This window comes from Columba livia, chromosome 6 (genome assembly GCF_036013475.1).
Source record: "Columba livia isolate bColLiv1 breed racing homer chromosome 6, bColLiv1.pat.W.v2, whole genome shotgun sequence".
Lineage (NCBI taxonomy): Eukaryota > Metazoa > Chordata > Aves > Columbiformes > Columbidae > Columba > Columba livia.
In genome coordinates, this window is record NC_088607.1 from 14,662,430 (window position 1) to 14,686,172 (window position 23,743).

General features: G+C 41.3%; 1 protein-coding gene across 32 annotated transcripts in view; it reads left to right on the top strand.

The window, feature by feature from the left end:
• Positions 1 to 23,743, top strand: part of BTRC (beta-transducin repeat containing E3 ubiquitin protein ligase) — a 120,403-nt gene that overhangs the window by 27,412 nt on the left and 69,248 nt on the right. For 14 of the 32 annotated variants that reach the window (XM_065068225.1, XM_065068228.1, XM_065068226.1 and 11 more), the window contains 2 exons: positions 335 to 442; positions 21,294 to 21,371. The exons of 3 other annotated variants lie outside the window; for them this stretch is intronic. In XM_065068225.1, the coding sequence (XP_064924297.1) occupies positions 335 to 442; positions 21,294 to 21,371 (186 nt within the window). The remainder of the gene's footprint in view (positions 1 to 334; positions 443 to 21,293; positions 21,372 to 23,743) is intronic. 15 more of the 32 variants (XM_065068230.1, XM_065068242.1, XM_065068256.1 and 12 more) reach the window with 2 other exon arrangements.

Sequence of the window (23,743 nt, forward strand, 5' to 3'; positions counted from 1 at the left end):
GCTTGCTTTGTGTTGTGCCTGGAGCGTGGTTGTTCATGGAGAAGAGGTCTGATTAATTGGAAAGAAACTTTTTATTATTGGAAAAACTCACAATGTTGGCATAGAAAAGTGATCAAAGTTTTGCTTTCTTGATCCATAGTGCCTTTTTCTTGCTACTGTGACATCGGTAAAGCTTCTCCCAGGGAAAAGACTCATCAGCAGTTTGTGTTCTCTTAAAGATTTCTCAGTCTTTAAGGCCAGGTGTTGATGCCATTTGGCTAAGCCTTGAAAATTCCTGTAATCTGTGCCATCCTGTCTCACACAGTCCCATCTCATAGTTGTCCTTTCTCTGCAGTGCTCTATGCCCAGATCTCTGTGGCTGGGCTGCTCCAGCCTGGCGGACAGCATGCCCTCGCTGCGATGCCTGTATAACCCAGGGACTGGCGCACTCCCAGCTTTCCAGGTACTTTCTGTCTCTCCCCACTCTTTCTTTTCTCTTCACCTGTGTACGTGTGCATCCTTTACTTGCTTGCTTTAACTCCCCTTATTCTGCTTCATACTTTATGCCTCTCCTATGTCGTTCAGATCTCTGGTATTTAAACCCATCTTGTGTAGATTCAGGGCAGCTCAGTGCTGGAACATTTCCATTACCGTGATATAATGTAACTATTTTGTCTAAATTGGATTGGTACCATCATCTTTTCTGTTGGCTTTCAACTGTGTCAAAAATATACCCCTTAATTATATTTGGCAAACAGTATCCATCACACAGTCTCCAATCTGGCTAGTCATGCAGTGTTTCCCCTCCTATCTAAATTTTCTGTTTGCCACTTGAAGGACTGAGGGGGTGGGTTCATTGCCACAGTGATAATTGATGCCAACAGTTGTTTGCTTCAGGTTTGTTAGCAGTAGTCTGGACATTTTGACTACAGAAAATTATTGTACTAGTAAGCTGTCAATCGAAACACAAATAAAGGAAATCTGTTCATTCTTTGCTCTCTGAATTTATTAGATTCAAGCTTTTTTTTTTTTTTTTTTTTCCTTCTGTTGTGACACAGCTTTCTGCCAAACAGGTTTGTTCAGACGCTTTGGGTGACCAGTGAATGTTATAAAATGCAGCTACTCTCCGGTGGTTGGAGAGCGAGGCAGCTGTTGGGTGAGCATCTAGAGACTTAGACAAGGCTCGAGATCATTGCCAGTATTTTACGATGATGTGGTTATAACCAGGAGAGCCTCAGAGACTGGAGTGCAGAGATATTATGTTCATGTTGGATACTCTGTCTCTGAGATGTTCTGTGAACTGCAGTGACTGAGGGACCTTAGGAGTTTCTCTGTAGGCTGCACGTTCGTTGGAGCTCATGGCATCATGAATGTTTTCTTCAAGGTGTGTGCTGCTGGATTATGCTGTTGCTGACCTAACCTGTGGCAGGTAGTTGTATTCACCAGAATCTTGCAAAACCAGACATAATGAATAAGCTAGAATCCTTCTGAAATTTTCAGTCATTTGGTGAAGGTTCATTACCTGCCCTTAAAGGACAGCGTGGTTATTTGGTATTTGTCTTCGTGCTCCCAGAGTACTGTGGAAATAATCCTCTCAGTCTCAGGAGAGGCTTAAGTGTCTTGCATCATTTTGCTTCAACTCTTTGCTGACCCAGCAGTAGCACTGATGGACTCGAGAAGGTGTCCTGCCAGGCCTCCTTTGCTGAAGCAAGCTTTTAGCAGAGCTTTCTGTGGGGGAGGGGGAAGATGACTTTTTATTAGTCTAAGAGGACTCCGGAGACAACAGGCAGAATTTAGCCTCCTACTTTTAATCCTGATTTACACAATTTGACTAAATAAGATAGGCCTCATTTTTGGGTTTTCTGCTGTTGAATAAATCTCAGCGCTCTTTGAGATCAGGTTTTAGAGAAACTTAACAGTATATAGAAAGCAGTTTATAAACTCAAATTGGGACTTCTTTCTTTCTATTTGAATTATTTTTGATTACTCAGAATAAGCATATATTACAAAGGGGAAGGGAGATTAGCCTCTCTTAGCTCAAGATGTTCTTGCTAATGATGGATATGAACAATAACTTTTCTATTAATACAGCACATACATATTTGGGGTCAAATGAGTCAGCTGCGCAACCGTTCACCATGTACGGTTTCTTGGGAGAGTGCTGTGACTTTGACATTTGCATTCCTGCAGAGTTTGAAAGACATTTCCATGTGTATTTAGTGACTATGGGAACTCAGGAAGTCTGCGCCACTTGCCATCTAAAATGGTGTACTGGTACTCTTCACAGCACTTTGGCTCTTAGGTTGAAGAACGTATTTAGTGTCAGTTAAGAGAGAAACTAAATTGCCAGCAGCAGCTTCTGCAGCAATGAGTCAGTCAATTTTTTTTCAATGGGCTTTGATCCCCATTAACTTGCATGGTTTGAAGAAAACTGCCCTTTATGAGGCATGGATTCTGTATTTTCCAGTGCACAAGTCTACATGGGAGTCATTTGGAGCCTGCTTGAAGCTGTGACGTTGCAATACTTCCATCATTCTTTAATGCTTTTTTTGGTATCGAATCTTCAGGAAAGCATTAAAGACTTTTGTGTAGCCCAGCGAATTATTTCATATTATTTTCTTTTTTCCGTAGCAAGCTTGAAGTAACTGGAGAAGCATATCAATGTGCTTTGCTTGTGGCAAAAGAGAAGATGCCATCTGGAAGGCTACTTAGTCACTGCTGAATTTGTCTAGTTGTTTACATGCTTACCTTCAGATGCTCAGACAGAAACGTGGAAAGAGGGTCTTTTAGAATAGCTCAGTTAAAGCCCTGCTCACTCCTCACAGGAAACATTGGCAGATAGTCGGTTGAGAGATTATTCTGTTAATGTGTCAGATATCTTCATTTTTCTTCTTTATGTGTTTTTATTATTGGAGACACTTGTGTGAAAACAGGATCTTCTGGTTCCTCAGCTCCGTTTGGCAACCTTCCCACAGTGGGAAAGGTTTTAAGGCTAATCCTAGGAATGGTGGAATAAGGAGCTAGAAACGGTTTTTAAACATCTCTTATCTCAAAGGGCTTTGCAACGGGTAGTCTATTATGTAACTGGATTTCATAGAGATCATGGTGGAAGATGGCAGCAAATTGGGACATGAACTCCTTATAAGGGGCTGTGGGAAGAGCTCAAAGGATATTTTAACAAGAGGAAAAGACCAGCCATTCCAAGTACGGTACTGTATTGTTCTGTAAAGCAACTGAAAACGAAGCTGAGTGTAGATTCTTTTAATAAAAAAATAAACTTATACAGAGTATATTCTGTTTCATAGAAATCCATGCTTTGGAAGTTTCCAGATGTGCCAACAGGTGTCTCTTTTCATGACATCTTTTGTTTGAAGATAATTACTTTCCCTTTTTAAATCTTTTCTGTGCATGCTCACAAGGCTCAATTTGTGTTGCTTTCAATAGTTGCAGTTCTTTGAAGATTGTGACTTAACAGTTACATCTGTCAAGTATGCCAAGGAAATTATTCTATTAATCCTTCCAGGTTTGCAGAAGACCGTAATATTTCCTTGAATTATTTCTGTAAGCTGTTTTATAAATGAGAAGACATGAGGAGCAATTTAAAAGTCTTGCCAAGGTTATGGATCAGGGTAACCACAGAGAACAGTCCAGTTCTTCCTTTTTATCTAATTGACACCCATCACAAATATCAGCTCCAGTTTAAATTGTAAATGTTTTGGGATAAGAGTGATAACTTCTTTGTGTGGCGCCTAGGCACCAATGGAAAAACAAAGAGTAGTCTGGTCAGCTTTATTTTGCCAGATCCAAAACTCTTATTCTGTAACAGGCTCTGGTAGTCCAAGAGGAGGATTAACTTCTGTGGCAGAGGTAGCAGCATCTTGTTCAATACAGAAATGGCTCTCTGAAATGCCAGAAATTCACATTTTGCTTACCTGAAGTGAGGGTCTTGATCATAAAGAACTGCACGAGGGTTTGTCAGTTGAAGGGAAATACTTTCTGCTTGGTTTTGCAGAAGTGAAGTGTGTCTTCTTTGGTCTGGGCAGAAAGCTGTGTCCTGGTTGAGGAAAGCATGGATGGACTGTGGTGGGCAAATTGAAGTTGCACACCTGAGGCTGTGCAGCAGGCATGTGATGTACACCGCTCCTTTCTTTGGACTGAGATAGCTTCTGGAGAAAGGCGAGAGTGTGAAAGATGTAAATGGTCTGTAGTAATGGAAGCCCGTTGCACCCATGAGGAAGAGATGAACTAATTTCTCAAGGGATTTTTACATCTATTTTGTTCCAATGTTTACATTTTCATGTTAGGAAGTGGAATATTTGTTAAAGAAGCATTGTTGGGAAATAGAAACACTCATTTTCTTAAACTTCCTTCAGCATGTTCACGTGTTTTACCTTAAGAGCTGTTGTTTTATTGCTGAGAAATACAATGTAAATGTGAGAAGCAGTGTTGCATTATTTATGGCCTTACAGGTGCTAAAACTGAGTGGTGGGCAAACTGTGCATGTTCAGAAATGCTTTAGTGAAAAGTCCATTTGAAGGAAATTGGCTTTGGAGCCAATGTTTAGCGGTGCGCATAGTTCTGTCTCTAACTGGGAGAGAGATGGGTTGTCCAGTCAGACCCCCTCGGTGTGGAGACGTGGCCGCCCCCAGCCCAGCCTGCTCTGTATCCCCCTTGCACTCTCCCAGTGGCCACGTGGAGTCTGCCCACAGAGGGTTTATAGTGCTCCTCTAAAATGGAATCAGAATTTTGGTGACTAATATAGCCGGAGCTTGTGGTCCCAGCACTCCCTGGCTGGCAGCAGGCTCTCCCCTGGTTATGAATGTAGTTAGGTGGCCCCCAACTGTTTACAAGACAGCAGAGGTGAGATCTTTGATTGACAAGTCAGAAATGCATTAGATCATTCCCTCTGCCAGTCTCTGGTTCATGCTGTTAAAAATGTCAGCCTCTCCAAGTTTGAATGGCAGCCCGAGGGCCTCAGAAGCTTTTTGTTTTCTGAGATGGAAACACAAATTGGATGTGTGCCTGGGCGCTTCATCCTGGGCTGTAATTTCATCTTTTAGCTAAGAACCACAAGGTACATGAGCAAAGCACCCTGTAAACAATAACACTGGGGAAAAAAATAAACAAGGTCGTGTTTCTGGTACGTTGATCCACCGGTGTCCTGACCTCTATCACGTTGAACATCTCCACTCTGATTGCTGTTCCCTTTGGCATTACAATGAGAGAAGAGAGACTGACACGGCAGGCAAAGATTTAAAGTTGCAGTGCTGTTGCACATTCCTTGTATTGGCTATGAAATATTGAACTGCCACAATGTGACACCTGTTTTTTTTAAGCAAAGTTTCTTGTTGGAGGTGTTCAGCATCAGTTTCTCCTGTTTTGTTTTACCACATGGCAGGAGCAATTACACAAGCATGAGGGGGATACGAGAAGTAGCAGAAATTAAGCCAAATTGATAGTGTAATTTTTGCACTTGAATCCAGCCCCCGGTGGCTCAGACTTTTGGGAGCTTCGCTGTGGGAGGACCAAGAGGGTCATCCCAGCCAGGGATTTATTTTTTTAATAAATGCCCAATGGCTATAGAACAGTTTTGGTAAACAAACATGTTTGGGGTTTATCCCTGCTTCCATCTAACAGCCTTCTCTGGTGGGTGCTATAAGCCGTGCTGATACATGGTGATGCTGGGAAGCCCACCAAACGCTGACAGCCCCTGGGCTGTGCTGCAGGATCTCAACTCTCAGCTAGTAGAAGCAACAAGAGATACTTCCTTCCTTTCTTGTGGCAAAGAAGTCCTCTTGCGTGGATCAGTGGAGACATTTTTTTTGGTAGTACGTTACAATTTAGTAGTTAGAAATAGGCATTTATTCTCCATGTGTATTGATTGTCAAAAGTTGCACATGCTTTTATTCTTCGGTCTGAGTATCAAGCAGTGTGACAGTATCATCATTGAGAAATACCACCCCAGTTTGCCCAGCATGATTAATTTAAAGTGCATTGTAGCCCCTTCAGATTCTGCATTAATGATCTTGTCACTATGTGATGCACTTTTTGCTGGTATGGAGAGGGCAAGATCTTTAGCACACGTGAATTAGTTTGGCTGATTAGATTAAAAAATGAAACAAAACTCATCCAAGTTTTCTGTCTTCCCTTGTTAGAAGTCAGGAAGGTGTGTAAAGCCGTAGTGACAAATGGCGTGTGCAGCGCGCGCTGAAGGCGTACAGGTATTTTTAAAGTGAGCTCCGGTTCCTCAGGACTGCGAACATCTGCTTGGAGGTATTGTCGAGCTCCACAATGCACTAATTGAATTACTCTTTTCTGGAGTTGCAGGCTGCACTAATTGAATTAGAATCAGGCGGGGCGGGTGCGCGCGCGCGGCGCCGCGCACGTGTCCGGGCGCGCGGCATCCCGCGTGCTGTGCTGCGCTCTCACGGCCCCGGCCGGTACTGCAGGGCGGGGGGTCCAGATCTGCAACGAAACTGCTGCTTCGGCTGCCTTAATATGTTGTTTTTTTTAGAAAAATAACATTTTAGTGACTTTTCCACGCTTTTCCAAGTAGTCTAACCGTTGTCTAATCTTAATCTTTGTTTCTTTACTTGAAGAAGGCATTGAGCACACGCCTCTGCAGTCCCCTCCCAGCGATTGTCGGTGTTTCTGTGTGTTCAGCACCAGCGCAGGCTGCTGTAAATCACCTGGTTTGGTTATGGGTTTGAATCTGATGGCTCCAGGGACAGTGCTGCAGGGGGAGCCAATTGCGCAAGGTCAAATGCACCTGTTTTTGGAGAGCTGGCAAGAAGCTAATACCACATTAAATAAAAAAATTAATTCAAAAAGTAAAATAGAGAATTTTGCCACAAATTTGGAGAAGTCATGAAGTACTTTATCCACACTTAAGCCAATGTTAGTCAGAACTCAAAGACTCTTGGGAAATGTAACGTGCAGAGGTATTTCTATTTAAATGCATGCATGTATAGGGAGAACAAAATGAATTATTTCTTCTTTGGGATCAGGTATTTATGTGACCACATGCGAATTTCAGGAGGACAAACCCAAAGGCTCAGAATAGAAATACACTTGCTACATCTTAAAATTCATAGCTTGAAGAGATACTTACATTGCTACACTGTGTCGAGTGGGTTTCTTTTTATTTCTTCTGCTTTCTGTTGGCTACTTCCATGGTGCATATCAATAGTCAGATGTTCTCTTTCCTGTATTCTTTATTCTATAGACTCAGCTGACTCAGTTTTCCGTAACGTTTCATCCATTTCCACTCAGCTTTCTGTATGTTTGGTAGATCATTCTCATAAACCATATCAGAGATAAGATGGTATTTATTTTGCTTTAATTGTTGTTGCTTAAATTTGGTTAATTTTCAAGTACATTAAAATAATTTACTGGAATGCTCTGCAAACTACGTAAAATTAAACTATGCTTGTCAAAATACATAACCAATACTCTGTGATGTACATGATTCTTTTTTTGTTATGTTTGTATACTTGCCCCGTGTCTGGTGATGTTAAACAGGGCTTCTAATTACCACTGAGAATTAGCAAAGTGCTGCTATACACAGAACTTGGGATTTTTCAGTTTCATTGAAATTTGTTTAACAACCTCCTGTCCCCCCAAATGAAAAGCAGATTTTAAAAAAATATGTATGAAATAGTTTTGTGTTGCTCTGGAGGAGAATTCCAAAACATATTTATCCATTAAATTGTTTTTGATTTTATTTACATTTGTAGTTGTTTCTCTTCAGCATTTTTATTATATATATATAAGTATATACACATACATATATAAATATGAAAAAAAATGAAATCAGGTTGCTGACCTTATCAGCTCCCTTTCCATGTAGTCGGGTGGACTGCTTCTAGTAGCCATTGCTAATGAAATATCCAAGTAAGTCATTGATCATGCCCAAATGTTAATTTGGGGTTCATGTTTAGTTCTTAAATGATTGCCAGTATGATTTGGTACCATTACAAAATTTTCTAAATTGTGTCTGTATATAGTAAGATCAACTATCCACCTTTTGCATACCTTCTACAAAAATCCTTGTGATTTATTCTCTCAAGATAGAAACATATATCCAGCAAACAAAGGACGTAACTCTTCATTCAGCCCATAAAGCTGCATATGTTTTTACTCTTTCAGGAATATGCCTTGCTCTTCTGTCACATCTTCAGAGTAATAAACTGTGCAGCAACCCTTTGATGTAGGTAATAACATTTGACCTTGCAACAGAGTACGTTCCCTTGTTGAAATGAAGACAACTAACACAATGTTTTGGGTTGTTCTTTTTTATTTTATTTTATTTTTTAATAATTATGTGTAGCATAAGACATGTATGTACAGTGCTGCCTTTTGGTACAGTCAGAAGTGAAGGTGGTCATGTTGGGGAGATTGGGGTTGTCACCTTTAAAATAGTGTGGGAGTGAGTTTGGTGCTGCCTTAAGAAGCTGTGAGTGGGAAAGAATCCATTCCATCCAGTGTATACAGTGCTTTTAAAAACAATCTATTTCTAGAACCTAAATTGTCCTGGGACCAGCTCTTGAAATAAAAATTCATAGAAACCTGTTTTTCCGAGTGTGGTAACTTCTTGCCATAGTGCTGTAGTGTTAGAATTCACATTGGCCAGGTTGTTCTGTAAATTAAACAGTGACAGCTTCCCTCAGGGGAACAGCCAATGTATTTATGATGATGTGCTGATTACACAAAATACACTGCAAGCAGAAAACAGCTGCAGAGAACAAACCTCTTAAAAGAATACAATTACAAATAGCACCCTCAGTATTTCTAGTGGTGAGAGTAAAATACAGCATGCTAATACAGGCTTCTAGCTTGCTTCCAAAGAAGAAAAGAGATCTATGAAGAAGAGGCTTGGTTGGATGCACACGCAGTGCCAATATGGAGTGGCGTATAATCCCCTTCTGAAGGTGAAGGGCAAGAACACACCTCGGCCCTGCTTTTCAGCTGTCCTTAAAATTTCTGTGACTGCAGCTCCAACAGCACTGGCCAGTGGGGCACTGGAGCTCTCTGGCTTGTCGGCATTTTGACTGCTGGGGTTCAAACCCTGGTTAAAAATTGACATGTGATGAGTAATGAATAGTTTGCATTACCAGTCTGACCATTATGAAATGCATTGTAGGAGATGGTATGGAAAAAAAAGTCCCTGGTTTAAAGTGGATCTTTCTTCTGCTGCTAATTGTTTGCTTTGAGGGAACTTTAAGAAATTAATTTTTTTTTCTTAGGTTGCAATGTTTCATTTTTAAAGGGTCCCCATTTGTATGTATAAGGCAAGGTCTTGTACAGGCCAGTTAAGGATATGACAATAGAACTTGAAACAAAATGTTACTGGGAAGATAGTGGAGGTGGGACTGTGCTCTCTAACTCGGGACACAAACAGACCTTGGAAGAGGCAGAGGTCATCTGAACCTTTCTTTGCTTGGAAATAAAAAATGAGAAGTAACTGGAATTGCTTTGTGTACTGTGGCTGTATGCAAGAGAAGCTGCATTAAGGACTACTGGGGGGGGATTGTGTGTGAGGGCTTGTTGAAAATCAGGAGAATGTGGCAGTGGCAGCTTCCACAGCTGCTAGTGTCTCATTTTGGAGGGCTGCAAAACGAAACAAAAAAAAAAATCTCCAAAACTCCAAAGCACAATCTTGTAATGTCTGAGATGAACTGTCACAGTTTAATCGTTAAAATCCAACATTGTACTGACGGCTGTGTCATGTATGTATGTGGGAGAGTTCAAGCACTGAGAAAGCCCTTTCCATCCACTCTTTGCAAGTCATTGATAGATAAGTATAATGCCTTGTAAAAGTCTGAAATTTCTTGTGTTTGGTGTCTCTGTTGTGCTCCAAGACCAGTATCAATAAAACATGTTTCAAATCCTGGGCAAGAAATAATCTGCTTAAAATGAAGAAATGTTGCCCTTTCAACATATAGATCTGATTTTAAAGTAGATGAGGTAAGAACATTGGCACTCTAATTTGGAAGGACTTTATTTCACTTGTTTAAAAAGAAGAATCAGGCTTTCCATTTATGGATTACTGGCGTGTACTAACAGACTGTTATTCATCTGTCTGTATTTTCTTTAAATCGTTTTTGAGCCTCCCTGTGTTGTCCTGCTCTGCTGACATGTATCCCATGTGGCAAGAGGGAGTTTTGTATAATCACCCTGCTTTAATCAATAGAATAATTGATAAACCAGATAAGATTTAAACTGATTACCTCCCCGAGCAGAACTCCCCGAGGGCCTTGGACTCTCTTAATTTTGACATGTATGTTGTGTACCCCGTGGATGAAGTGCAGTTTGAATTATCTGTTTTTATTTGCTTAATGACGGGGAGGGTGTTAAAGTCAAATGTTTAATTAACCCAGCAATGGGCTGCGCTGTCACTTACACACACATCCAGCTGATTGAGATATCTCACCGAGAATACTGAATAGGAATGATAATGTGGCACTGAGACGGAAGATTGCTTTTTCAATCCATTTGCTGGGTCACTGCTTTGAATGTCTTATTGGATGAAAGGCATTCAGCCTGGAAAAAAAAATTCAGCATTTAAGTACATTTTGTTTTCCTGGCCCCTCTCCACCAAGAAGTTAACTAAAACAAATATGTTGTAGGTTTAATAAGCCATTCATGTTGTAGTAAAAAGCTGTGAATAGTGGATCTCAATAGACAGTGATCTAGAGCTGTATAATTTCCTATGGGAAAAAATGTTTGCTAGCCCCAAGGTATCTGAAGGCAAGATACTATGTACACCTTTCTTTTCTTCTTTGATTGCTTGATTACCCACCTCATTTGGTGATCTCCATAGCAGGTCCAACTCTTCCTCCTTACCCAGCAGAGTGAGATTTGCAAGAACATTTTGTAACTCCTTGCTCTAGCTTAAGAAAATGGCATTTCAGATTTGGAATTATTTTGTAATAGCAGAATTTATTAGTGGGCTTTTAAATGTAAATGTTACAGGAGAGGCTGTTGTGTTACCACGTTCAAATTTGGTGTAGCCAAATCAGGACAACCCAGGGGTTTGTTTCTTGGGTGGCAGCTGCTGTTACAAGGCCACAATGGTTGCTAGTTCAATGTTATAATGTATGGTGCCTAATCTGTATTTTTCTATTATGTTATTAGAAGATTATAATTTTTTTTTGCTTGATGTGATGGAAGGTTGGGACATGTTTAGACTCACACCCTTTCTTTTTATATCAGTGATCAGGTTTTTCAGCAGCACTGTATGGAAGTAAACACACCGTGTATTGGAAGTTAATAAATTTGCCCTGTAGTCCAGTGGTGGATGATATTTCCCATGATTAATGTAGCTTTGGAAGCTGGAAAAAGCACCAAGGTCTGACCACATGGGCAGATGACTACTGTGAGACGTGTTGGCGAGGTGGAGTTATGTCGCCTGAACTGGTCCATTGTGACTCTGTAGGTACTTTGAGCCTGTTCTGGATTGAAGACCAAGTCGCTTTGGCTGTGGGAACACTTGGCCCACATTGTCTAATACAAAGATACGACTGCCTCTGCATACTGTGATGTGGACAATATGCTGTGAATTCACGTCAGTCTAGCGCTGCAGTGAGATCACTGAGTAGCCATTTCTTTAAACAAGTGAGCTGCTTTCATTCACTACTTTGGGGAGGAACTGGGGCTGAAAAGTTAACACAGTGTGGGACACAGAATTTAGGGTTTGTTCCCCCATGCTGTCATTTTGACTTTGGGCAGACAGCTTAACTTCTGCTTCATACCTTTGTTTTGTATCTCCTTTTCCCCTTTCCTGCAGTGAAAAATAGGAAGGAAAAAAACGACAAGAAAAGGATAAGAAAGCATAAAACAGTAAAACAGGATTATGGTGGTGTGGTTGAATTAGATGTTTGGGAGTGAAAAAGCCACAGAAGGGGTGTGATGAGAAGTAGAGATCTTTTTGTCTACTTGACAGGAAAGCTCAGAATGAGGGGTTTTGAAAAAAACACCAAAATAAGTGTAGGTGATGAGCAGGGACAGGAAGGGAAGGGGTTAGTGAGAGCAGTGAGGCAGCATGGCTTATTTCATGGAATTAGTTATAAAAAGTTAGAAAATAATGCTTCAAGAAGGATGTGAAATGGACAGCAAAAGTAGCCAATTTTACAACCCAGTTCTGAGAGCACTTGCAGCTCGTATGCAGATGAAGCCATAATAAATATTGTACAAGGGAAGTTAATCTGTATCTAGAGAATTTTAATAAATAAAAAGTTTAAAAAAACCTCTCCCTAGATCTGTTGGCTCTTGCTAACTCTTGTTAGTACTAGAAATATGTTTTTGACATACTTTTTGGATGTTGGCTTATGTTCAGAGTCTGTAAAAGCCGACTTTTTGCTTTTTTTCTCACATGTAGGGGGAAAAAAGTAAGAAAACCCATAATATTCCAGCATACAAAAGCACTGATAAAAGCTATGATATGGTGTAGGGAAGAATCTTGTAAACTGAGAATGAGAGTGTATAATTTCTAACTTTAGTACTTTTAACACCCTGGGATGAGTGTTGAAAATGAATTTTTGTGAAAGGAATGTAGCAAAATGAAAGGAAAGCCGAGCCCTGATTGATTCTGTTTGTCTTTATAAAGCTGCTGTTGCATGTGAAATCCCTCTTCCTGAGGTGTGTGTGGCACAATTCTGCAGTCTAGCAGAGAAATTAACCTCAGCTGAAACTGTCTAAAGAAGAATTTGAGTGAGAATTTAAAAGATCGGAGAAATCTTTAAGGTTGTCCTGAAGGACAGAAAGGGAAGAAGACTGCTTTGTTCAGTGTGGGGAGCAGATACGCAGGACAAGTCACTAGTAACAGCCAAACCAAAGCGCAGTGATAATAAGATTCAGAACAAGTCCTCACACCAGTCTTATATAAGTGGCCTAGTTGAATGTTTAGAAGTGTATCTATATTATGTGTATCATAAGGTTAATTGGATGCTTTCATCCACGCTTTTTGGGAATATGTGCTTTCTGTTCCTTAAAAAGATGTAGATAGCTTTGAACTACTATAAAATCTCGGCGTACAAGATGTACGCTATAAAATCAGGCCTAGAAAGCGCTATTTGTAAAAGCATATGTATACCTGTGAGGGTGCTGATCGATTTGTGCTATTTAGGAAAAGAAATTCTGAAACAGACCTGCCTGTGAAAAAAATGCAGATAATAAAATTCAACTAGAGGTCCTTGAGGCTTCTTAAGCTCTAACCTTGTTATGAGGAATGGGGCAGTCAAACTGCCTAATGCAGATGTCTGTGAGTTACAAAAATAACCAGATGTCCTGATTAGCAGAAGCAAATGTTCTTCCCTTAATCCATGTGAAATGATATTCAAAGGCTCTCCGGATGTAATGCTTGTGTAAATAAGGCGCCAAAAAACATTGGAATAGAAAGGGCCATTGGCCAACTAGCTTGCAAGGCTTGAAAGCTTGAATATTAAAAACAAATTTACCACTGCTGACTCTCTTAAATTCACAGAACAGAGATGTTAAGCAGGGCTGCTTCCTAGGGAACGTGGAAAGGCTGTTCTCATTAGCCGTATTTTCTTTTTCTATCTTTCTCCGTTGCTCTCACTCCCACTTGAGAAATGTGTATGAAGTGAAGCTAGCTTTTAAAAACTGCCCTAAATGGCTTGTTCCCAGCACCTGCATTTCTGTTTGTTTTTTAACTGCAACTGGAGTCGTACTCTTCAAAATATATCTGCTCATCTGGTCTTTTGTATTTATGCTGGCTTTTGGTATGTTAACATTAAACTAAATTTACTGTTCTGGTAATGCTAAGACTCCCAAACACCCTTAACTTATCCTTATAACCAACCAATAACTGTTAAGCTAAATAACTTGAAACTCTTCTTGATGTCATGAAGCTCCATTGTCAAGTCTCATTACTTTGAAAATGTGCATTTTTCTAATGATTGATATGAATACCAAGGGTCCATTCAACACATGTGAAAACTAGAATCTTCTCCTGGTTTTCCACTGCAGAAAGGGTTCTTGAAACTTTTGTTATCGTGAGTGGCATTAACGCAGGTGCAGACCAAACTGGGACATGTGTGAACACACATGTATGTGTCCTGTTGAAGGGGCAGTGTTGTACTTTTCCATTTTTGCTGCTGTCAGAGCTTCAATTTTAAGAATTTTGTTGATAGTAGCTATTTAGTTTATGGGAGCTGCTTGGGCATAAATTTGAACTTCATTTCTTTAGGTGTTACATGAATGTTTGGGGTGGGAGTGGAGAAGTCCTTGTCATGGGGAGTTTATAGATGTATTGGAGGAAAAAAAAAACACCAGGATTTTGTGCAGCAACCAGGATAATAGATATATAATCATGGTAACACATGTCCATACCAGCCTGCAGAGCAGGCACTGAACTAGAAGGCCGGTTTAGCTTATTCTCTTTCCTTTTCTGACACTGGTCACTGCAAGGCAGGCTGGAGTTTCTCTGCCCTCTTCTTCCATCATTCTAGTGCTAAGCCATAAACCCCTTGCGAAACTACCATTTAACTTTAAACTTGTAAGAGCTTGGAAACTTGTCTGTGCCTTCATTCTGGGCTGAAGTCACCCCCTTGTGCCTACACATTGCAATTTATGGTGTTCTCTGAAAGGAACTAATCTCAGTGAATGTTCAGAGCAGCAAATGCCAAGGAGGAATGGGGTCTGATACTTATCTCTGCATTTTCATTGCTGTGGATCTCCCTGTGTGTTACAGCTGTCATTTTTGTTTTATCTACCAAACAGGCAGAGAATTGCCTTCAAACTTGCAGCTTTCATAGCTGTTTTTCTCAAAGAACATTACCAATGTTAAGGGTCGCTTTTATGTGTTGTAGTGACTAGCTAAATAAGCACGAATTTGAATGTTTCGGTTCTCATGATAGGAGAAAAAGGAGAAGCTATCCTTAAATGTTTTTAGTGGATGTTGGACCTATTTTTTTTTTAATGGTAATACTGTTTTCAGGCTGACATTGGCTATGCCAAGATTCATCCTAGCACCGTTTGAAATGGCTGAGATATTTATAAACTGACAGACAGCATTTATAAAATCAGGATGCTGACAGTCCCTTAACGATAACAATGGACTTGGACTCATCTATCACTTACAAAGGTTATTGGAAAGGGAACATAAGGCTTATATGTGCCTCTAGTCTTAGACTGGCACTTATTTCCACACATCTCTCTCATTTTCTCTCCTCCCTCCATCCCTCTCCCTTTTTCAGTCCACTCTGGCTTACATGGCAATCACAGCTAATTTCTCTATTCTTTTACCCAATGATTCTTCATCCTGTTTCCTGCAAGCAGTTGATGCAGATTAGAAGACAGCTAACTTCCTAGCATGTTGGGGCAACCCCCATCCCCCAGACTTCCCCAAGCCCTCCTAAACAAGAGAAGCATCCTGACTGCTGGTTTGAACTGGGAGGGAAGAACAGTGTGCGTTGACGGACAGACTTAACCGGGGGCTGGGTGGAGGTTAGACAGGCCTTCTGCTTCCTGTTCCTTTCATATAGCGCCAGTCTGCCAGCAGAATGCTGATGTACCTACTTTATTCAGTGGCTCTCCCTTGGCTGAGACAGTGCCCCTCTGTCCTTGGTGAGGAGGACCAAGTGCAGCACAGGGACGCTTAAAGAAACATGAAAGAGGATGTAGGTTATTTTCAAGCTCTGATAAAATGCTGCATTCACTCAGTGCACTTAGGAGCCTGAGGGTCAGGTCATATCAACAGTTTGCACTGGAAAAGCGGAAATGCGTAATTTCCACCGGTGTGTGCTAAAGCATCTGTTTTAGTGTGGTAACAGAAATACTGAGCTACATGTGGCATCCAGTTTGCCCTTGAAACATTTACTGTAACTGTTTGGACACTGTGTTCCCACTGTATTATTTGCTTAGAGACCTGAAATACCCAAGTAGATTTCCTACATGTGGTTGGATCTGCTGATACCACTAAAAACACACCCTGCCCCGGCTTCTGTTCAACCTGGTGTATGTGCACGCAATGGCTAGAGCAGAACTTGATTGGCTTGAGGGGGTCTATTTATCAGGGAACTCGATTAAAATACAGACTGCACATGACATCAATTTGTAATCATTTTTCCACAGCAAGCAAGCATTTTCTGTATTGGATGCAGGTGTTTAAAGCAATAGTGTGTTTTAAGGGCCAGTGCAGCACAAATTCTGGCCTTTGGGATAATGACAAGTGTTTTGACTACATAAACAACATATATATATATATATATATATATATATTTTTCCCCTCCCTGAGGTCCGCACACACCTAGTTTCCCTCAAGCTCATCATCTCTGTCAGGTTAATCAATAGGCACCGTATGGCAGAGGGTCAGTAATCAGTGTCATCGTGCCTTTAAATTGTGTTGAAAATTTGCTTAAAGCCTGGGCCAATTAACATCGAGATGATGAATGGATGGGTAGATGGGAAGAGCCTGGTGCTCAGGGGCTTTGTGAGAAGGAGATGCTCAGCTGTTGAGCAGCAGACACCAGCGAATAAAATCAGCCATTCATGTGAGCTCAGTCCACCCACTCTTAATGATAATGTCAATCTAGCAAAATATATACACATTGGAGTTGTCATGAGTTCATAAATCAAAGGAGTTTGTCAAAGGCATTCAGATTAACGAGGCAGCAGCAATAACAAGTCAAATTTGCATAGAGAATTGCCCGAATCTCAGTAAATTATGATCCTGTTTTTCATTTGATTATTTGCTAATGTCTCAAGAGGGAGAATGATTATATTAGCATGCAAAATCTACTCCAGAAGTAGAAATCTGACGTATAGCAGACCAGCACACGATGACAATTAATCAGTTTCTGCATAGTAGCATAAACGCGCAAGGCCCAGAAATGAACTCCTTTTTTTTATTATTATTTCTCCTTGCTACTGATCCAAATGGTTCAGCTTGACAGAGACTTTATATTGCTTTAACAGTGTTCTGAATTGTGCCTGCAGGCAAGACATAGTTATGCAGCTATAACCAACCTATCCATCTGCCAACCAGATTGGAATTCTCCTATCCAAGGCTTCCATTAACCCCCACTGACAGCTCCAAACAGGATTAAGAATTTGAAAGCATAAAAAATAGTTGTGCTCTCCGCATAGACACACGCTTCTCCCGCACCCCCACCTCCCCATGCTTGGAAAAAGGCTGCGTCTGTACTCTTGTATAATTAGCGCAGGGCAGAACCGCACCGAAGAAATCCTCCCCCACTTGGCAGGGGCTTGATTTCCAGCACGACGAGCGAGGCGGTACTAGAGGTAGCTCTGCCCAATTGGTAGTCCCTGGGAGTGCATTTCTCCCTGTATTATATCTCGTTCCCAGCAGTGTTTTGCTGGGCTGTGTACACAAAATGCCGCATGTCATCTCCTGTCAGACACCTCAGTCTAGGGATTTCGTATGCATTGTAGCATGTTGTGTTTAGTGGCGGAAGAGGCTTCATGGGGAGAGTTAAATAGTAATCATTTTGTAGTAGTCTTTAAGACAACCTGCCATGGAGTTATATTCTGTTAATTACAGGCTGAAGTTTTACATGCAAATCAGGTTTAAAAGCCAGTAGCCATTTTAGGAAAAATGAGCTATGGAGGGCAGAGCTGCTTCACAGGAACCTCCTGCTAGAGAGAAATTGTGAAGGTGACAAGAACTGTGAGCTGGGGTTTCCTGGCTTCTCTTCCCAAGGTTCCCACTGTCATTGTGTGACCTTGTGCACGTGAAACAGACAGACAACCCCACAACAACAAAACATTTTACCTGTCTGTGGAAAGGGGGGGTAGTATTTATCTCACCAAGACTGATCAATTTGTGCTTTGGAGGCTTCAGCACTTCTCATCTTATCCTGCTTTTAGTTGTTCAAAAGGAGAGACCCCTGCATGCAAGCACAGGCACTTTTGGCCAGTCTGGCTTTGGTCTATGAAGAAAAGCTTGCCTGCGGGATTTAAACATTTTCCCTGATGTAAGGGAGTCTGTATGGCTGTTCAGCTTTCTGTATGCACTGGTTTTCTTCACTTCTTTCACCCTAACAAATTCCATGTCTCTTCTACTATGTATCAAGCACAGTCACTGCAGATCTTTAATATTCCCAGTGAGTACACCAAACTTACCGTCTGGATACCAAATGCTTCTTTCCAGGTCTGTGCCTGAGACGTGCGTTTCAGTAACCACGAGAGGGTGCTCAGAGCGGTTCCTCCCTTTGCTCTCGGCCGCAAGAGAGGCAGACATCGCTGAAGTCCTGCTGAAGCAAACCTTGTTCTGACCTCACACATGTTTATCCCTCCTCCCACCTTGTTCAGCAAGGAGAAATATATAGATGTACTGTTTCAGTTGATTACACTATGCTCTTCCCATGGCCATAGCTAAGTGTTGCCCTATCAAGTGAAATTCACTTCCATGCAGCTACAGTTAGTCCTGAAATACGCAGGGTCTTGTACCTGCACCTGGATTGATGGGTTTCCTATTCCTGAGAAATGAGCAGGAGTTATAAACATCTGTGCTTTTTCTTAAGTGTAATGCTTTCCAGTCATTCTGTCTTCACCAAGCGTAACTTACTTGCCGACAAAAGTGCATGAGCAGCGCTCCTCTTTAATAGTCTGCTATCGGAGCTGCTGTGTTGGTGCTGGAGAATGGTGAGACGCCAAGCTGTGAACCACCATATGCACTTGGCAGTCTTTGTCTGGTCTTTGTTCAGCCAACCTCTTAGCCTTGCCACCTATAAAGATAATGAATGCAAAATGGTCCTCTGCTTGCTCTTAAAATTAGATACTCAGCTTAAAGAAAAAGTAGATAACTTGATGCTTTGTGATAACTAGGAATTTCAAAATAAGGGCTGACAGTTCGCCAGCACCACTGATTTTCCTGCTTTTTGATATTTTTTTGAGGGAGGATCCTTAATGACTTTGAAAGGCGAGAAGAATGCAAGATTTCGCTGTTGTAGAAAGATTATTTGGAAGGGGAAATAGTTTTTGCAGTTTTTGTAGGGAAGGGGGTGGATGTTGAAAAAGCATCCAGAAATAGTGAACAACCCCCTCCCCCCCACCCCCCGCAGCAAAATGCATTTCCAGGAAAGGTGTAGTGACTGACCTTGGGTTCTTATGCGTCTTGCACAAAAGTTAAAATCCTTACTTGAATTAACCATTTACTGAACTGTATTTCATGAACAGAAGAGAACAGCTTTAAAGCTTGGCCTTCCTTTTTGGAGATCTGCTTGTATGTTTTTACGATCACAGTTCTTTCTAAGCTGGATTTAATGAAATAACTTGATCCTGGCTGGGACTTCATATGAAAACTTTTAAAAACTGACCTCTTACAGCAATTCATCAGGCCTGTTTAGGATTGATTTCCACTATAAAACCCTGGTTACAGCATCTCAGATGTCATGGTGCCTTGCAGGTTCTATATCTTGTTTAAAAAAATAAAAACAAAACCTCAAAAATCGGTAGTTGATCTGCAAGTCTTGATTTATACAGTCTTCCCTACAAATTTTTTCCATCTCAGGTGGGGTATTTTGTTGTTGTTGTTTGGGGTTTTTTGTTTGCTTTTTTGTTGACATTGTTTGTTGGGTTTTGTTGTTTTTTTTTGTTTTTCGGTTTGGTTTTGTGTTTTGTTTGTTTGTTGTGGGGGGGTGGTGTGGTGGTGGTTTTTTTTTGTGTGTGTGTGGTGTGTTGTTTTCTTTTGTTTTTTCCCCCTTATCTGCCATTTCTCAGCTAACAGCTTCTCCCCTTGCCCTGCCTCCTGCCTGTACCTTTTCTTCCCCGTCACCGAGCTGCCAGGATGGTGCCGGCTCAGGCAGCGCTGCGGCCGACACGCGGGCACACGGCTCCCCTGACACCGGCTCTGCTGCGCTGGCTCTTCCCAGGGCTCAGCTCCCCTTTCGCCAGCAGATGCCACTTCTGCCTCCTGAGGTGTTGTGCTGGAAGCTGGCTCTGCAAGAAACCCAGCAGAGCTGTGCTCAGTGAAGGACAGGTTATTTGGGGGATAAGAGGAGAGGTCCAGAATGCAAACTTCTGCCTTAAAATACACACTCCTGAGCTTGTCTGCAAGTAACTGGAAAACCACCCTTTTCCTGGCAGAGCTCTCCCTAAGCAGTTTTTCTGTATCTCTTTAAAACCTGTTTAGTTGCTCACTACTGAATGCCTGGGAATGTGGCCTAAGGCTATGAATACTGTGGTGATCAAACTGGTTTTAGATGTGTGTGTGGGATTCCCCCAGAGCTTGTTGTCATTACTCTGTCAGCACAGGGGCTGAACCTGTGCAAAGGAACATTGGCTCCCAGAGTCGCTGACTTTGGCAGTGAGGACAGGATTCCCCCCACGTACCCAGCAGTTTTTAACCACATGTTTGCTACAGACTGTGCATGTCGTGAGATAAACTATAGCTCATCTTTACCCTAAAGTCTCCTTCTCTGGAGACACTCAAGACCTGCTTGGAGACATTCCCATGCAATCTACTCTAGGTGAACCTGTTTTAGCAGGTGGGTTGGACTAGATGATCTCCAGAGGTCCCTTCCAACCTGAACCATTCTGTGATTCTGTAAAGCAAGTAATAATTGGTTTTAATCATGAGGTTAACAGGACGAAAATCTCCTGGTGGAGACTTCTTACTTATGCTGGAGAAGCCCCCTTATTTCTTCTTGTTCGCCTTCTTTTGTCTTACTGATGCTCTTTTGGAAGTTGCAGCTTAAGTTTTGGAGCATCAGTCTTTCTAGAAATTGTACGTGTATGTAGAGTCAGGGTGCAGGAGTGAAAAACATACCCATAATATCATATGCTACCTACACAATTAAAAAAAAATTTTAAGGATCTCCTGACAACCTATTTTGCCAGAATTCAGCTCTGTCATCACTTGTCTATGATTTTTGGCAGCCAAGCAGACTCAGTGCAATTAGTAATTGTTAGGCAGATTAAAAGCATAGGGGGCACAGAAAACAACATTTGCACCCCTGAACAACCTTTTGTTTTCAACAGGTTCCACTGTTTTAAATAGTTATTCTGGGGCGTTCAGGAGCACTGGTGTTGCCGTGCTGATCCAGACACCATTTCAGCTTTTCAAAGTGGCTGTTATTGCTAGTTTCAGAATAAATCCCCAAAGTACAGGCTTCTTCAATAGATACCTGCACAGTACTGCATTGCTGTGTTGAGGAGGAGAAATTCTTTCTCTGCCATAACAAGCTGTTTGGCTTGAAAGTACAAGTTAGCTTCCGGTATATGCATGTGTAAAATACTACAGGCTGTGTAGTACAAATATTCTGTGTCTTTTCTTCTCGCAGAGTGATATTAGGGATAAGAACTGAATTAAAGCTTACTTTCTTTCACAGAACTCCTCTGAGAAAGAAGACTGTAATAATGATGAGCCCCCTAGGAAGATCATTCCCGAGAAGAATTCACTTAGACAGGTATGTGATCAGTCTCTTTAAAAATGCAATAAAACTTTCTAGCTATTTGAATCCTTAAATGCTTCTGGAAGCTGAAGTCTTACTTGTGCTCCTGGCATTTTCTTTTCTCCTTTGAAGTCTGAACAAGTCACATTGTACCCAGGAAAGTCAGTCACATAGATTTAGCTTTCAGGAGAATCTGATAACTCTTTCTAAAGAAATCTAGACTTCTGCATAGTGAAGTCAGCTGTGACTCCTCAGTTTTACCTTTCTCCATGTGGGTTTCATCAAGACCTCTTCAGCCTTTTCTTCTGTAATCTTTCCTGTCTTGTTTGTTGTATATTTTGCCTTGTGTCAGATCATGTGTTCAAGAACCTCAAAGTGTTCTAGAACAACTAAGCTTTTCATCACCTCTGAAGGTGGTGTTGAGGTTAATAACCTGAATAATGACCTGCTTTTGTTTCTTCTCCACTTGTATAAATTACCAATGGGGAGAAAGGAGAAGGGGTGGGCTAATAAAATATAATCTCTTTGCCTTTTACATATAGTAAAGCAAACTTCAAAAGAATCACTTTTTTAATCCCCATGGTCAACAAAGGGGGCTTAGATTGTGATTTCTGGGGGACTTAAGTTGGAAATAGTAATTCCAGATCCTGCTTTACATAGCACCTTGCTCTTTCTTCCCATTGCAACCTTCAAGCAGCAGAAACAAAAATGTGTCCGTGCCTCAGCTGCCCAAGTTTGCTGCCTGGTGCATCAGAGTAAAAGCACTGATGAAGGTGACTTAACTGAACACCCCAGGCCACACGTTGCAGCTGCTGAGGAGTCAGCACGTTTCCTGCTGCATCTCAGCTACAGGAGCAGCAGTCTCAGGCAGAGGAATAGGATGGTAATACACTGGCCCACAGCTGTTATTTCCAAGAGGATTGTGGGTCAAAACCATGGTAAAGAATGGAATATCTTTTTCATACTGCATGTTTGTGCTCAAAGTTGGTTTTTTGAGGAGTGGTGGGGTGGGGGTTTTTGGTTGGTTGGTTGGTTGGTTGGTTTGTTTGGGGTTTTAAAATAATGTATTAAGTGTGCTTGATTTTGTGGGAGTAGATGTCATATGAAGGACTGCCTGCGGCTAAGGTCCATCTAACAGATGTAGTCTGTATAAGTCTTTTAGACAGGAGGCAATATGGTAGGATCATGAATGGGGTCCCAGATATTGCTTGTAGAATTCGTTAGATATTTCGTTACACCAAAGTTAAAATGTTTCTGGCATTCAGCAATAAGCAACAAGAGCTAGAACAAGAGGGCAAAGCTACCCTGTTCCTACTGTGTATCCCCAAGATAGCCAGCAAGGTGCCCAGCACACCAGAAAACTGGTTTTTGTTTTTTTCATCTTAGAGTTACCTTATTGATGGTAACCCTTCAGGTTCAACAAGAAAAGGCTTATGCCTCTTCTCCAAGAAAAAGTTCATTGTAAGAGATGTTAAGTCAAAAGGAACACGAGTTGCCTGTCTTGTATGCCTTCTCAGTGCACTAAGTCCTTCCTCATGATTATTGGTTAAGAACACAAATATTGAGAAACAATATTATACAGTTCAAGAAAGTAAAGTTTCTTGAGTTTCCTTTCTGTTATCTTTCAATCTGCAGAGGTATTCTTAGTGTCCAGGGAAAGCTGTCTTTCCCACAGGCCCACAATTCATTGTGACCAAGGTGCCTAGATATCAAGAGTACACCTGAAAAAACACTTGTACTGTCCAGATATTTCATATTGGAAGTAATTCACATGGACATTGTTTATGACAAAGATGGTTATCTCTGTTTCTTTATATTGTTCAGATATTGTATCAGTCTCTATCTTTGTGTTCAGTCTTTACAGTGACAGATGCAGGACAAAATCCTTGGCTCATCTGATTGCTATCTGGAGCCTTTTGTGTTGAAAACAGTGTTTGTAGCCAAGTTCAAGCTGTAGTCTTAAAGCAAGTGCCTTCTTGTCTAGATCATAGGAGGTGGCAGACCACGATTTTGTGCCTGTCATAGAAGGAATTTTGGTTCTTTACGTAGGCATAAACAGAAGTTGTCAGAGCATTTCAGAAGCTCAGATTGCTCCTCTTCTCTATTAGTGATAGATGAGAAGCATTAGGGAGATTTCCAGCTCCAGGTGCAGAAATCAGATGCATATGCAGCCATGTGCCCGTATACTCAAAATCAATGAGCAGAGTGATACTTACTGGAAAGGTCTGCATCTCCAAAGGGAAATAAGCAGGGTGTCTTACATCTATCCGTACTTCGTGAAACCTAAAAGATCTGAGCTGCAAATGCTGGCAAAGCAGTAATACACAGAAAGTGCTGAGTTCAGTAGTAGTACCTTAATAGAAAGATGCTAACTTTGCTAACTTGGT